Source organism: Trichogramma pretiosum, unplaced genomic scaffold (genome assembly GCF_000599845.2).
Source record: "Trichogramma pretiosum strain Unisexual culture from Peru unplaced genomic scaffold, Tpre_2.0 scaffold54, whole genome shotgun sequence".
In the NCBI taxonomy this organism is placed as follows: Eukaryota; Metazoa; Arthropoda; class Insecta; order Hymenoptera; family Trichogrammatidae; genus Trichogramma; species Trichogramma pretiosum.
The window spans coordinates 719,969-736,251 of NW_019641628.1; the positions used below are offsets into that span (position 1 = coordinate 719,969).

A 16,283-nucleotide genomic window follows, 5' to 3' on the forward strand; every position below is an offset into this window, starting at 1 on the left:
GATTATCATCCAACTGTGCACACACGCACAGCGCACAAGGAAGATTCTCAGAGCCTATTTCAACTTACAAGTATATATTCCCCTTACGTATTGCTTTGTTTTGTTCACTTGAATATGATCGCGGCCAACTGTAACAGTTGTACCATAACCGCGCATTAATAACTCCGGTCGTATAAATAAACTTTTGTTCCTTAAAGGAAAAAAAATATTCGGGACCAATCACATTTTATTTAACGGCAATGCAGTAATATCTAATGCTTTTGCAAGCTTCCAACAAAGTACAATTAACTTTCCTCCGGTTTAGTTCTAGAAAGGGGAGAAATTCTCCACATGAGCGCAGCGAGTTGCTAACGTATAATTAGACTTGTTCAATGTTTTGTGCTTTCTAGGATTAATTGGACTTTTTGAGCACAACTAGGGATGGAATATTACAGATGTGAAGAGACTTTCGAGGGTGTAAGAGGACGTTAAAATAACTTTTATTTGTATTCTGTGCACAATTTACATAAATAGGTATTTAAAAACAATTGCGTCATACTAAATTATTTCTTGCTTTAAGTTGCATGATTCACTTGCTCAGTTTGTCAGCAGACTATCGATAATTTAATTATTCAATTATTGAAAAATCTTATTTGTTTTATTTTTTTTTCTAATGAAAATCTAGTTAATGGTGAAATTCGTGCGAAGCACCTGATGAATTTCACTATTGGAGCATCAACTTTTTCCGCTTGATTCATCTCTCAAAGACCTTATACCTTAGTAGACGTGGAAGAACAGACCCTTAATAACAGAATATTTTCACGATCGTTATACGCTCTGACTGGAGTATATGGTAAATTAAAATGGCATACAAAATGCTGACATTACAATTCATGTATTCTAGTTTTCTTTCCTCGAACTACGGTTGAAAAAAATCACACGAGTTTTATTGTAGACTTTCTCGGTTATTTTTGAAGTGAATTTAATTCGACTAAAGGCGTTTTACAAGCAATGCAGAAGAATCGATTGCGAAAAATAGCCCATAATTCATGCTCACATCGTTCAATCTAAAAATTCCCGAACGATCGTTTAGCATGAACATTTGCGACTCTCGTCACGCACGTCGAAAGCAAATGTAAAGCAGCGAGACAAACGCCACTATAAAGCAGGCAGAGAAATACGTCTCCGAGACGAGCGCGCCTGAGTGTGATATGACAACGTGCTACGTACGTCTAGGTTTGTTTTCTGCGTGCTTTCAAGGGGCAAACGTTGATGGCAGTCGCACGAGTATATATAAGTGTAGTATGCGACTCGCATGCAAAGTCCCGTTCGAAATATCGTATTATAATCTCGAGTTACGGCCATGACAACGGCGAGAGGAAAATTCATTTCCAACCTTGATACCCTCTTTCTGCTAATGGACTGATGTAATTTTTATTGAGATACATGTCAAGTGTTACTCAAGTAAAACTTCAAGCACGCCTATTACACGTGTGGCGAGTTTAATTTTGAGATTGAAATCCGGATAATAGCTAAAATTATAACACTTCATTTCTTTGAGTTCTGAATTATTGAGGATACAATACGAATTCTTTGTTGACTAATTGCTAAAAAATTCCAATAAGGATCCCGTGTGAATGATTTTGCGATATTCATGAACTAATCAATCAATTTTTACTATTGATAAGATAATCATGGATACGAAAATAAATACGAGTGAAAATGATTTAACAAAATAATTGCAGACTACTGATCTGAAGCATGCATTGAATTTTCATTAGTTAAACTGAGCAGAAATGTATCAGAAAAATTGAGAGTACTTTAAATTATACTGGAATTCATATAATTTGATGAATGTTCTGCCACGCGTAACACAAATCATACTTTTTCGGCAAATTCGCTTTATCCGATTATTCTTATAATTAGTAGTAATTTTATACTCAATATCTTTCTATGATTCGATCTATAAAATCATCATACAAGTATGCGTATTCAGGTTTTTACTATCAGAAAAAATCAATATTTCAATCGGATATCACGAACGTGATCAACGAAACATCATACGCTTAGATAGATAACGTGACAAGAATCGATTTGTTGAAATATTTCACACGATTCGCACGCGTTGGTATAGTCGCAGGTTTTCTTCATTAAACGCTGAAAATTGCATGAAAAATACTTTATTTAGATGTCAGCCAAGGCATCTCGGCGCGAATAAATTGCCATCGTTGCCCAGCCATACCGAGAGCCGAAACCCAAGCAAGTAAGTAAGTATACGAGACGATTTTTCAAACTCAACACTTTATGTACATTTACGTTTTTTTCTTTCCTCCTCGTGGATGTATGTATATATAACACGAATTTTTAACTATGTGAAGCTCTCTCTTTCTCTCTCTCTTTCGCTGTACCGCGTGACTAAACTGCAAAACGTGTCGCAGAGGACTGGCGAGCACTTTCGTGCACAAATATAAATGTACGCAAACAGGGGTTCGTTCGTAGGGAAGCCGAAGCTTTTTGTTCTACGAGCTCGAGGCTCGATCGTTCAGCTTACGGCGCTACCCTTTACTTCTGCCTTTTTTACAATTAATCTCGAAAAATCAAAGTTCGAAATTTGCCTTAAAAATGTCAAGGAGCAAATTATCCGAGTTTGCGTTCGCTTGCGATGCTTTTCGTATAGGCGAACTCGAGCGAGCGAGCTTGCAATCGCCGAGCGGAGCAACACGAAAATAGTCCGTGGAGTGCTGCAGCAGCCTTTTGTTACGGCTGTGTATACAAACAAGCTCGAGCGCGCGCGCGATACCGAGGTCGATGCTAAAATGGTTCGCATGCGGCGAGAGCTGATGCAGTCCCCGGCGTCAAGCCCATGAATTGTGTACAACTACACGTCGTGACAATGTTTGCCAACGTCTATGCATAATAGACTCTAACTTGGTTCGTTGTGAGCCCTACGTCATAATACGTTGGACGAGTAGTGAACGCGTGCCTGTAAACTCGGAAGTAAAACTTCGATATTGAAAGCGAGCTCGAGTTAGATCGCGATAAGGGAAAGTCATGTTTTCATGGAAAGCAATCAATGATCTTAATATATTTGTATGTACTGTACTAAAAAAAGGCAGAAAGATATGTTGCAGATGTTCATTAAAGGCGCACGAGCTCACGTGCGCGCGAGCCATCGAAGAAATGAAAAGAAACCGTATAAACTCGATGCGTTTTATAATATAAAGCTGCAGCGGATCATTCAGCGAAACAGTATATAATCGCCGGGTGCGTAACCTTCCAACACTTGCAACAGAAGATAAAACAACAACAAATTTTAACGCGTACGTTCACCTCGAAAATAAACATATGCTCGAATTGACGCAGTGCTGGGCCGAGTGAAAAACTTTCACCGCGTGAAGAGAATCGCCGAGTGCAGGTTTCGGGCGACGATAAGATCGCGCGAGGATGATGCACCTGCAACGAGCGCAACAGTGGCACTCGTAAATTTCCCCAAAAAATTGCGCGCGACGCATTAAGCCGATGGCCGCCGGTCAAGCATTTACGATGTGCGCCCGATTTGGCCCGCGCGTCGTTCCCTCCTTTTTCGGATCGACTTTGCAATTAGTCGAGGTATTGCGCGAATCGTCTATACCGCTAAAAGTGTTCACGCGCTGCTTTCACGTGGCCGAGACACTTTTCGAGTGGCATGACGAAACCGTACCGAGGAATTGGTACTTTTATAAAAATAAACGATATAATATTGATAAACAAAAATGAATGCGCATTTATAAAAATTATCAACAAGTTCGATAAACGTTTGACATATCGTCGAGGCGACATTTTTTGTGCAATGAATCAATGACTTGGATGCGTAAGGCTTCCTGTGCATACCTCAACTTTTTATGATTCATGCAGATCAACTGGGATAACAGTAGAAAAAAGTACGAATTGTCGGGCTCTGTCCTTTTTGGTGTAACGCGATCCAACAAGCCTGTGTTTTGTCTCTCCGTGCGTGGAAAAAATTGAAGAAGAGCAGAAAAATCAACAAAAATTGCATGCCTATATATTTTTGTTTGTCTTGGTGATCAACATATAAGATCTTGTTGATTTTATTCTAGGAATAACCGGACATTCCATTGAGCCAGGCTTGAAGGAAAGATGGAGACTCCAATCACAAAGATTAAAAATCAGTGAATACATCAAAAAAATGAAAGCAGTAAATCGTTATTATGATCTCCACAACAAAAATTTAGAATCATAATATTTAGGTGTGGATTTCATTTGTGGTTGTTTATTTTGCTGCAGCGAAATACTTTCGATGACGAATAGCATGAGTCCGATAGAAATCTGGTCAATTCAATATTATCAAATAATTGATAAGCTGCACATTGATAGCTGCTTATAAGACAGTCTACTTCCACCTTTCTATTCAGTCTGCAAAAAGTTAAACCTGTGGAAGTTTGATTGAAAAATTATTGTTGTGTGCAAAATATTGTGATCCAAATGGCAATGTACGCCACTCTTTTCCTCTGCGTTCTTTTATTTTACTTTGCTGGTAAGTTTTTAAAAAATTATTTTTTTTTGTGAGCCTATAGAGAGGTAATAATGTGATGATTGAATTTTGGTTCAGTGATAAAAAAGTGCACGTAAAATTTTTACAATTATTTTAAAATGTTGAAAAAAGGATGTTGATTTTTAAGTGTTTTCTATCGCGCCATTAGTTTAAAAAATTCATAAATATTTTGTAACGTGGTTTCGAACAAGCTTATGTTTAATTTTATATAAATTATAATTTGTAATAGATGCTGGGGTTCTTAAAACTCGACGCGGATCAAGAGAACTTAGCGGGCGCATCGTTAATGGAACAGAAGCAGATATGGGGCAATTTCCTTTTTTGGTAATTATTAGATAACTAAATTACATTCGCCCAATAATTTTTAAATACCAAGCTAATTTTGAAAATTTGTAAAAATTTAAGGTCTCTTTGAGAAAGTCCAGCGAACAGCATTTTTGCAGTGGAACCATTATTGCCAAGAAATGGGTATTGACTGCAGCTCATTGTATGAAAGAGTAAGTAACCCTCAATACTGATAAAACAGCTAAAATTTACTACATTTCATTATTTAATTATTGAAATGTAGTATTAATCGATTGACGAAATAATTTAATACTCGAAATTTTTATTCTAGCTCATTGGGGAACAACATTGATCCATCGTCAATAAAGGTTGTTGCTGGCGAAATAGTGTTGAAAAACAGTAATAGATCTAATCAGATAAATGCAGTTGTAAAGATTGTGGTACATCCAGAATTCAATGATGAGACTTATGCTAATGATATAGCCCTTCTGGAGGTTAGTATAAATAGTTAAAACTTGTAAAAAATTGATGCAGTTTCTGAAGCTAAGGTTAAAGTGAAAATTAAAAAAAAAATGTTATCTAAAATTCAATTTGGAGTGCTATTCGAAATAACAAAACAATGGCCACTCTAATAGTATATTATGATACGTGTGACTTAAGCAGGCCATTATTGCACGGCACGGTTAGCACCCGAGCGAAGCCGGGTTACGGTGCCGTGTTAAGAATGGGCTACTTGAGTCATGAGTATCATACGTTTTTTTATAGCACTGTGCTAAATTCATGTTTAGGCCCCCTTTGGCGAGATATAAGGTGCTCATAATAGCGTCGCGGTGCAATAATGAGCAGCTTAAGTCACGGCAAAGCGTGCCTTAAACGTGAACTTAAGCCACGCAGTGCTATAAAACTATTTAGCGATTTCGGAAAACGCGTTTGTAAATGCTCCTTTCTACCTTGGCTTGACTATTTTTTTAGCAATAATTAAAAAATGTCTTTAATCTCGCGTAAATGTACCCTCTTATGACTCTTATGACATATTATGCAATAAGTGAGGAGCAGCTGACTAATGCACCTGCAGGAACATAAGCGCGCGACAGTAGCTACATCTGTACCTAAATTGTGCAATGGTGAAATCTTTTCAATTGTTAACTATTTTTCTTTAGATTTTCAAGTAATAGTTTATTACTTTCAAGTTCAGGTTCTCTTAATCAAATTGTTAAAAAAGAGTAGCGTAATGATGACATATATGAAAAAAATGTAATATATCATTTATATCTATAACGTTTTCACGAATGGATGAAGCTTGTAAGAAGTCAAATATGAATATAGGGATTTTGAATGCATCAAATTCACTTCTGTTAATAATATTCTTTTAAATACTCGTCAATTTTCGATCCACATGATCAAATAAAATTTTAGTACCATTGAGAGATTTATAATTGCATTTCGAATTATTGAATTTGAATAAAATATATATTTGTTAAATAATGCTTAGAAAATAAAATTTTTTAAAAACCGTGTAATGAATATTATAATTGGTTTTTACAGCTGGAACATTCATTTATGTTAAAATCAGTCTTAGTGCACAAAGTGACAATAAATCGAGAATTTGTCGAACCAGGGACTACTTGTCGAGTAGCAGGATGGGGATATACAAATTTCGTAAGTAGTTACATTACATCGAACAAAAATATTATATACTTCATAAAAATCTATTTATTAAATAATATTTTATTAACTACAGACCGAGAAAAGATTGAGTCCAACCTTAATGTATGTGGATGTGCCATTGATGAACAGGAGCAAGTGCCAAGAACTCATGTTTTCCGAATCAACGCTACCACAAGGACTTATGTGCGCTGGATACCTAGAAGGTGGCCGAGATGCATGCGAGGTGAGTTGATTTCTACAATAATTGATCTAAAATTTCGTTTGCGTTTACTTTAATAGTGATTTAATCTAATCAAACTTTGATAGGGAGACTCCGGTGGTGGATTGGTCTGCGATGGCGCTCTAAGTGGCATTGTATCTGCTGGTTATGAGTGTGCAAGTCCAAATTTACCGGGAATGTACACTGATGTTAAACATTTTTTGCCCTGGATTACAAAATATGTCGATGAGATTCCACTTTTGCAAGAGAATGATTTGAATAAAGAAACTGTACACCTTGGATTAGTTTATAGGTTGTATGAAATAGTAAGAGATGCATTTTTCTTGATAGACGGGCTACTGTACTTACTAACATCGTAATTCTTTGATTAGTCATGATATCTGTACATAGTTTGTAAATTTCAATCACAGTATTACTAGATTTTTAAGTAGTCACTCATAGTCATCGCTTTAAATCGAATTATTTTTAAACAATCGATAACTAATCGATTCATGACGCTTCCATTTTAGCATTAAATTTAGTACCGTAAATTGTACTTTTAAGTTTATAATATTTTTCTACCCGAGAAAACTTTTGTGTACTCAGCTAAAAGGAAATTTAATAAATTGCAATCTTAAAAATGATGAATGATGATACATGTATGTACTATGTATATCAAAACACAAATTTTCTTGTACAGAGCGGTAGTATCATTTAGTCAAAAAAATTATAGCAAAGTTATCTTAAATAAGCTACATTTATACTTTGAGTTTATTATAATCTTACAATAAGCGATTTTTTGATACATTTATCATTATAATTAATGATTTATTTTTATAAAAGTAAATTTATACAATTTGATTTCGAAAAGCAATAAAAGTTTAATTAATTATAAAAAGTATACTTGTGTTCTACTAGTTTTTAATTTTTCAAGATTTATCTCCAGGGTTACAAATATTCAATTAAAAATAATAATTTCATTACATTTCAATGATTAATTGCAATAAAAAATCAATTCATCAATCAATTACAAATTAATTAAGTGATTATTGATCAAATTGATTTACTAATTGTAAATAGTGCAACTCTGTTCATCAGCAAACTTATTGATTGCTTAGCTATTCTTTTCAAATAATGTAGTCTTTCGCAAGTACCGATGAATTCAATCATATCATACTCATCCATTGGCGAGTTATCAGCTGACTCGATACTCTAGGTAGATTCTCTTATATTCCACTTTTAAGTGTTATTCAATAAAAGCAATCGTGAGTCAATTTCGGTTCGATGTATAAAATAAATGATAAGGTATTGGAAGATAAACTGCTGGAGCAAAATTGTATTGCGACCGATATTAGTAGTTACAAAGCCGGCGAACAATAGGAAGGGTGTTATAAACGTGTGTCCATAATGTGGAAACCATTTTTTTTTCTTTTTTGCGTGACTTTTCTGCACTTCGTTTCAACGACTGGTTAGTATATTATCTTTCATTCTCAATGTTCATGGAGATTGTTAAACATAAAATAAGTGTAATTCTGTTTTCAAGAAAAAGCATTGCATTTGGAAGGGCGTATTGTAAACGGTGATAAAGCTTACAGTGGACAATTTCCATACCAGGCAAGTATTTGACGATTTATTTTATAAATATATTGAGCGGCCTTTGATTAAACAGTATTTTTGAGTATAGGTTTCAATAAGGCATACAGATTCTTCTCTGAGAGGACATTTTTGTGGAGGTATAATAATTGGAGACGAATGGATTTTGACGGCCGCTCATTGTATAGCAAAGTAAGTTTCTGACGAGTAAAAATCGTACTTCATAAGTAAAGATAATGGATTTTATCTTTATCAAGTCGTTTCAAGGTTTTGATTTTGTTACAACTGTGGTATAAAGCTTGTGTAGAATTTTTGAAGTCACTCCTAAAAAATAAAAATATGATAGTTGTATAACGCAAGAGAGCGTTATATTATACTGACAATATATTTAATAGTTTCTAATGTGTTAGTAATGGCGAACGTATGTTTGCGGTAGCTGGAGATGTGAATTTGGCAAAGGGAATAACAAGAGAAGCTTCAAACTTTCATAAACATCCAAACTATGAAGCAGGACTTATACGTAATGATGTTGCTCTTTTAAAGGTTTGAAATCATTAGTTTAAATATTAATATTGGAGAGTCTGTAGTGTTACAATTTTTGTTGAAATAATATATTTTGTTTTTAGCTTAATCAACCATTTCTTTTCAATGAATATATCAATCAAATAGAGTTGAATCGATCTCCAGATTCCATTAAGCCAAATACAACTTGTACTGTTGCTGGATGGGGTGCTAAGCATTACGTAAGTTTATTCAAACATTTTTAAAAAAAGGATATAAATTTTTGTTGCTTTGAATTTTCAATGATAATAATAATCAATAATTAGGGTTCAGGAGTGGAAGAATCATTATCATATGTAAATGTTCCACTATGGGATACGAAAGAGTGTAGGGCTGAATTGCAAAGTCCTCATTTTGATGTCGATTTAAAAAGTAATATATGTGCAGGATACCGTGAAGGTGGAAAAGATTCTTGTCAGGTATGTCTACTGTTTAGTTGTTAAAATAAGCTTGAAATAAGAAAAAAATTACATTTTTCTTCTATAAAAACAGGGTGATTCTGGAGGTGGCTTGCTGTGCGGTCATACTGTAGCCGGTATTGTTTCCAAAGGTCACCTTTGTGCTGCGCGAATGTTACCTGGAGTATATACGAATGTTGAACATTTTGTGCCATGGATAGAAAAAATAATTAAAAAAAATAGTACTCCGCCTAATGAAAAACATGTTGGGTTTTTCGAATGGTTGTCTCACCAGATAAAAGTTTATCTAAGATCCATTACAGAATTTGGTGAACTATGCGTTTTTGCCGTCTCTATTTTAATTAGAAAAGACAATTAATTTTGATTAAATAGATATTTGTGCCTAGGAAAAAAATTTTACACTAATGCTCATCATTTCAATTTATAGTGATAAAAGTATTATATTTTCACGATAATTCCGATCAAAATAATTTTGTAAGGCATAATACATGCTACTTTAAATAATAATTTGTGAAATTATTTAATAGACTACTTTTTGTGGTTTGTTTTTTTAAGAATCGTGATGTTTTAAGTATGTACTTCAAAGCCATTTTAACTCTTAAGTATATGGCCGATTCTCTGTGAAATCGAATGGCCAAAAAATTTTTTTTTCTGCAAATATGAAAAACTTGCTGTTTCCGATGTCAGAAATGTCCCCAAATTTTATTAGAATTTTTGGGACCATCTATCACTCTTTTTCAGGGGCCCGAAGTTGGCCATTTTAGGGTTTTTTTGAAATTCATGAAAAACCACAAATATTCAAATAATTCCTGGATCAGGGTAGAATGATTCAAAAGTAAAAGTGCCCAGCAACTTTTTTGTTGGAAATTGTCCAAATTTTCAGAAAAAAAATATGCCAAAGTGATTGGAACAATCTAGGTAAATGTAAAGCAAAAAAACTGCAAAAAAAACATAAAACAAGAAATCTACTCGAGTTCGAACCGGACTTTCATTTCCTAAACTATGTAAAAAGCTTCCCAAAGATGTCAACTAATGCCTGATAAAGTTTTGTAATGGGTCTTAAAGTTTAACGCAATGTAGACAACAATGTGTGGCGAAAAACATGCAAAAAAGGTCAAAAATAGGCCCAAAATGCCTAAAATCACCAAAAACAGCCATTTTCAGGCCTTTTTTGCATGTTTTTCGCATCACATTGTTGTCTACATTGCGTTAAACTTTAAGACCCATTACAAAACTTTATCAGGCATTAGTTGACATCTTTAGGAAGCTTTTCACATAGTTTAGGAAATGAAAGTCCGGTTCGAACTCGAGTAGATTTCTTGTTTTGTGTTTTTTTTATGTTTTCCCACTATGCTCTCTTTGGGTGGCTCCAATCACTTTGGCATATTTTTTTCCTGAAAATTTGGACAATTTCCAACAAAAAAGTTGCTGGGCACTTTTACTTTTGAATCATTCTACCCTGATCCAGGAATTATTTGAATATTTGTGATTTTTCATGAATTTCAAAAAAACCCTAAAATGGCCAACTTCGGGCCCCTGAAAAAGAGTGATAGATGGTCCCAAAAATTCTAATAAAATTTGGGGACATTTCTGACATCGGAAACAGCAAGTTTTTCATATTTGCAGAAAAAAAAATTTTTTGGCCATTCGATTTCACAGAGAATCGGCCATATATTCATGACGTATATTAGTTACACAATTATAATAAAATTCTCAACTAAGTCACGATTCAGACTTCCGAAAATATGTTAGCATCAGTGCTTGTACAACTATTGAATATTCTATAGAATAAAATGTGGAAACTTTTACAATCTTATTTTTTCATCTGTATATTTTTTTTTAACAAAGGTAACTTAAAGGTAATAATAAAAATGCAATAATTCTTTTTTGATTTATATTTTTAGTTCTAAGTGCTGTGGAACTGCAAAGAGTAATTAGTTCACCTGATATCAACGATTCTCATAAATATACAGTATCTATCCAAAAAAAAATCAATGAATGGGAAATCTATCAACACGTTTGTAGTGGTGCAATAATTGATGACTTTTTTATCATAACTGCAGCCCAGTGCTTTGTAACTGACGACGATGAAGTATATGTTGATGTAGCTGAATGGAGGGTGGTTGCTGGGACGTATGACCTAAATCTTTCAAGTAAAATCAAATATATCAAAGCTATCATGATAAAGAAAAATTATCCCAAAAAAACAGAAAATGACATAGCCATAATTGAAGTACCAAATCTTATTCGTTGATCTGATGAGAATGTCGTATTCAGCAATTAAATGAAAATAATTGTTAATGGAGTGATCCAAATTGATTTTCTGAGATTTTGACTGAATCTTTTTCTAAAAATTTGCCCTATTATTTTTTTCAGAATATCTATTCACCTTTTTTGAAAAATATTTCATGAAAAAACTCGTTGAAAATTTTCATTACCACTGTGGAAACGACATTCTCTTAATTTTTTTAAATTAAACTATATCTTTTAATAATTTTTTTTAGCTAACGAATAGTTTTCAAGTAGCCAAAAATAATTTAACAAAAATTGCATTACCTGAAGAAGATAAAAAAGAATACACAAATAGTCAAGCAGTAGCCAGTGGCTTTGGAGTTTCCAAGTCAGATGAGACTACATCTTTGGAAAGAAATTACTTAAATGTTAAAGTTTATGCGTCCCCTAGATGTACTTCAGAAAAATTAATATGTGCTCGTGGCATCGATGCCACTAGTAAAAATGCTTATCATCTACGCAAGGTTGGGTAATCTTCGTAGAAAATATCTAACATTTTACGAAATTAGTCCACGATCATTTACGTTTTTTTCAGGGTGACATTGGTGGACCTTTAGTATTTGATAATTCATTGATCGGTATCTACATTAATGGTCTTCCTTCACTGACAACTTCAAAACTTCAAACAGAAGTATTTGTTAAAGTATCAAAATTTTTAGATTTTATTCATAAAGCTATGTGCATTAAGAGCAATGAAACTGGAATTGTGAAGATAGGAAAAGATTATTCCGAAACTTTGAAATCATGCTATTCGAAACTTTTTGGCTCGCTAAAATTAATTAAAATTAATTAAGATTACAAAATGAATTCAGCGTGATGGGTAAATGTTGGCCAAAATAAATTTAAAACAGTTTTTCCACAATAAATCAATATCAAAATCACTATAAAATTATTTTTCCTTTCTTATGACGATAATACAAACTCAATTAGTCTGCAGTAATTTTATTCCTCTGATGATCATGATATATTATTTAAATGTTTCGTTACAATATTCATTATAAATATATTAGTAATATTTTTTTAAAACACATGACTACTGTTATCAAAATAAACCAGTGATTTTGAAGTAACGTTAAATATTTTTTACCTGAATACTTGAACTACAACCCACTCGGCTACAATGTAAGTCTATATGCCGAGTAGCAGGGGTTCAATTACTGCGAGGTTGGTACTAAAGATATACAATCGGAAGAAAAAGCTAAAAAAATCATGTATTTGAAGTATAAAAATCGATCTATAAGTTACAATAAAAGGGCTTGCGCTCATTTGTTTAGAATAATAAGATACTATTTGTTTCTACATTAATTAAGTTGTTTAAGGATTAATTATATCTGCCTGAAGATTAGGCTGTTTGTTCTTTATACAATGGATACATTTTTAGTGTCGGAATTTGACAAGAATCTAATTACAGTCACGTCGTAATCACTTGGTCATTAGCTCATCTTGTATTTGTTGCAAAGGTTTACCTTTTGTCTCCGTCAACACGAATATCGCGTAAGGCAATAAAACTGCCGAGCAAATAAGGTAGAACAAAAATACATAAGTATCGCCCATGGCATTCAGCATCGGCAGGTAAGTCTTGGCTGAAAGAAACCCCATAAATGCACTCGTTAAGCCTGCGATCGAAGACGCGATGTGCTTAGTATCAGCTGGGAAAGTTTCGCTCAATATTGCATTGGGCACCGGGAGCAGCCCCAAGAAGTACGAGATCATGAATAGAAATATCGAGCCCGCCAAGGGCCACTGCAATTGACTGCTATTCACCTTGAGATCCATCAGTAAAAAGTGACACGTCAGGCCTATCATCGACAGAGTGACACCGAGAGCCGCGTAAGAAAGCAGCAACTTACGACCGTATCTGTCGATTAAAAATATCGACACAATCGCCGATGCGGTGCTGCATACGTTAGCGTAGATGACCATTAAAGAAGGCTCGACGAGTACGAATTCACCTCGTCGCAGAATCGTTTCCATGAAAAACATAATAACGTTGAGTCCACTCATTTGCGCGAAGGTGAACAAAATAATTACCTGTATGATGGCTTTTTTGGACGGTCCTGTTTTGAATTCTTTCAATTTATCGAGGAAACTTTTTTGAACGTTACCCCCAACGAATCTTTCGATGGCACCAAATTCATCCTCAACAGTTCGACCAGCTCGATACCAATAGATGGCATTTTTCGCAGCCTCAGCGTTTCCGGCTTTCACTAAGTGATGAGGTGACTCTGGCAGCCAAATGAAAATGATGGTAGCCAGTAGAGCGAGAGCCAAATAAATGCCGGCCGCGACTTGCACCGAGAGATAAGTTCCGCAGACGCTTGCGATGACCTGGCCAAAGGGCGCCCCGACAATGGCCAAGGAAATGAGAGCCCCTCGCACTTCGGGCATGGACACTTCGCCGACGAAGAGGGGAAAGGTCGCGAAGGCCATTCCGAGGCCTAGACCGCTGGCGAGTCGCGAGGCATAGAGCCACTCGACGGACGTGGCAATCACGACGAACAGCCAGCCAAGAGCAATGGGCTGTAGCGTTATTAGGATCGAGCGTTTGCTGCCGAAATAACTTGCGCAAACGGCGCCGAGAATGCCACCGAAGAAGCGGGAAAAGTTCACGAGGGACGCGACCCAAGATGCTTGATCGGAGTCCAGAGGAATCGACGAGTCCGCCGCCGTTAGTTTAACTAATGTCGGTGATGACCAGCCGCCGATTAAGCCGATGTGAATGGTCAGCATCGTAACTATATATCGTAAAACAACAACATTGTGCCGATGAGGCATATCACATAACAATTTCATTAAAGATAATCATTGCCTGAGCAATTCAACTTTAGTATACCTCCGATTCCGGCGAACCATTGCGGATACATGGAATTTTTCGGAAACTCTAATTGCATTATCCGATGAAAATGAGCCGCTAAAACATACGTAAATACGAATCAGAATTGATTTACGTTTTATTACAGATGATTATTTCGCTCTCGCGTAAACATTAAATTTTCTTTATTAAACTTCTGAACTGTATCTTTACTCATTCATACTTTGCGTATTGTTTATAAATAATAAAGTCAAATGTACAAACCTCGAAAATTCAAGTAATAACGAGTTCACTGCTGCGGTTCAATAAAGACTGCATCGTCGCGCATTCGGAAAATGGTATGCCGGCATGCGCTACGAGATATGACAGTTGTGTTAGTTTGCATTATAAGTCGGTGATAATGAATTTTTTTTCTAAGTGTAACTCATGTCGTAAGAGCATTAATCTTACCACTTATGAGGCAAGGCCGTGCTTCGACGCTTTGCTGCTGTGGCAGATCTTTCATTGTTCGAAACTGGTTTGATATGTAATATGATAAATAATGTAGATGAATGGAATTCCCTACAACAGTAGTGTCACGTGATTAGAATGCAACTTTGTTGGCGCCTTATGTCTATACTAAATGAAAGAGTGCACATTAGTACAATTTTAATGAGCCAGATTTATTTGACTTTTGCGAGTATGTCAGTAACTTATTTAAAATAACTTTACAAGTATGTAACATCTGGAAACCGTGTGCTGGGCCAAGTATCTACCAAAGATTATCGATTTCCTTGGTCTTTACTCGTGTATATAGAGAAATAAACGCGAGTCTTTGTTCGAGCTATATAGCGACCCCGATGTACGGTAGAAAAGGGGATGCTCGTAAGAAATCTTGCTCGGTGCGGGTTCGGCATTTGCAACAAAGAGAGGCACCGGGTAAACTTCCGCGTGCTCACATACACACAGTTACGATTCGATGTACGTACGTATTTCTCTTTCTCTTTTTCTTTCTTTCTTTCTTGCTTTCTTTCTCTTTATCACTCGTTCGGTCGAGTGAATTTACGAGCCCGTAAAAAGAAAGAGATTGTCTCGTTTATCGCTTTTTTCCTTCGACTCGAAAAGCGTGCGTGGTTTTGGCAATGACATTGTTATGAGCCCAGGGCTTCTGCTCCATTGTTTGTCGCTCATTAAAACTGCCCGTGTGTGCGTGCTCGTATATGCGTGCCTGGGTGTATCGCAGATAGACGCATGCATTATACTCGCTAAAAGGTATACATTATCATGCGAAATAGGTTTTCTATTCACCTGGTACTACACCCGATCTAATTTGACCTCTCTTTGCGATTTGCGTAGCAATAAATAACTTGCTTTTTCCCTGCAGTATTGGCGGCTTTTTAACTTTTAGAACATCTACCATTTGGGATTTCATTTTGCAAAGTGTCGACTAGGCCGTCGTTGTTTCATACGAGAGGGGAAAACAATTAATTTTACTAACATCATCAATGTCTGAGGACGATCTTATAGGTATTCTGCATTATTAGAAGATTAATTAATTCAAAGACAGCTCTCAAGAGAATTTCATTATGTCTTAAGGGTTGATGGGGTTATTCATAAACCACAATCAGGACGTAATGTATTTTTGCCTCCAAAAGGGGGATTATATATTTTATAATCTTTGTTTTTAAAATGAAGTAAGTTTTTCCTCTCAAAATTATTAATATAAATTATTTACTTAGGGGTCTGATACCAAAAAGTCGAGATATAAAAATCCAACGAAAAAACTTGCCTGGTAATTCCTACAAGAAAAGCAAAGAGACCAAGCGTGGAGTCAGGATAAATCATAGAGCTCGAGCGCAAAAAGCGAGCCCCCAAAAAAACCCTTTTTTTGTCTCCACTCTAACACATGAATCGTTTGGCTTATCGTCACTCCTGGGGTAGCAA

General features: G+C 35.4%; 3 protein-coding genes across 3 annotated transcripts; 2 read left to right on the forward strand and 1 right to left on the reverse strand.

Moving 5' to 3' along the window:
* The first annotated feature begins 4,198 nt into the window (after positions 1-4,198).
* Positions 4,199-7,472, forward strand: LOC111693681 (trypsin-like). The gene is made up of 7 exons (XM_023459075.1): positions 4,199-4,513; positions 4,761-4,855; positions 4,937-5,028; positions 5,148-5,310; positions 6,362-6,475; positions 6,558-6,707; positions 6,791-7,472. The coding sequence occupies exons 1-7, from the start codon at positions 4,462-4,464 to the stop codon at positions 7,061-7,063; spliced, it is 939 nt and encodes a 312-aa protein (XP_023314843.1). The 5' UTR covers positions 4,199-4,461; the 3' UTR covers positions 7,064-7,472.
* Positions 7,473-7,971: 499 nt separating this feature from the next.
* LOC106651251 (transmembrane protease serine 9-like) lies at positions 7,972-12,424 on the forward strand. The gene is made up of 10 exons (XM_023459069.1): positions 7,972-8,151; positions 8,227-8,297; positions 8,368-8,468; positions 8,687-8,819; positions 8,903-9,019; positions 9,104-9,256; positions 9,330-9,564; positions 11,161-11,489; positions 11,761-12,012; positions 12,084-12,424. Exons 1-10 carry the CDS (start codon positions 8,091-8,093, stop codon positions 12,339-12,341), a joined length of 1,710 nt encoding a protein of 569 aa, XP_023314837.1. The 5' UTR covers positions 7,972-8,090; the 3' UTR covers positions 12,342-12,424.
* A 185-nt stretch (positions 12,425-12,609) lies between these two features.
* Positions 12,610-14,648, reverse strand: LOC106651466 (facilitated trehalose transporter Tret1-like). Its single transcript, XM_014369984.2, has 3 exons — positions 14,625-14,648; positions 14,382-14,459; positions 12,610-14,283 (listed from the first exon to the last, which is right to left on the reverse strand). Exons 2-3 carry the CDS (start codon positions 14,437-14,439, stop codon positions 12,971-12,973), a joined length of 1,371 nt encoding a protein of 456 aa, XP_014225470.1. The 5' UTR covers positions 14,440-14,459; positions 14,625-14,648; the 3' UTR covers positions 12,610-12,970.
* Between the last annotated feature and the right edge of the window lie 1,635 nt (positions 14,649-16,283).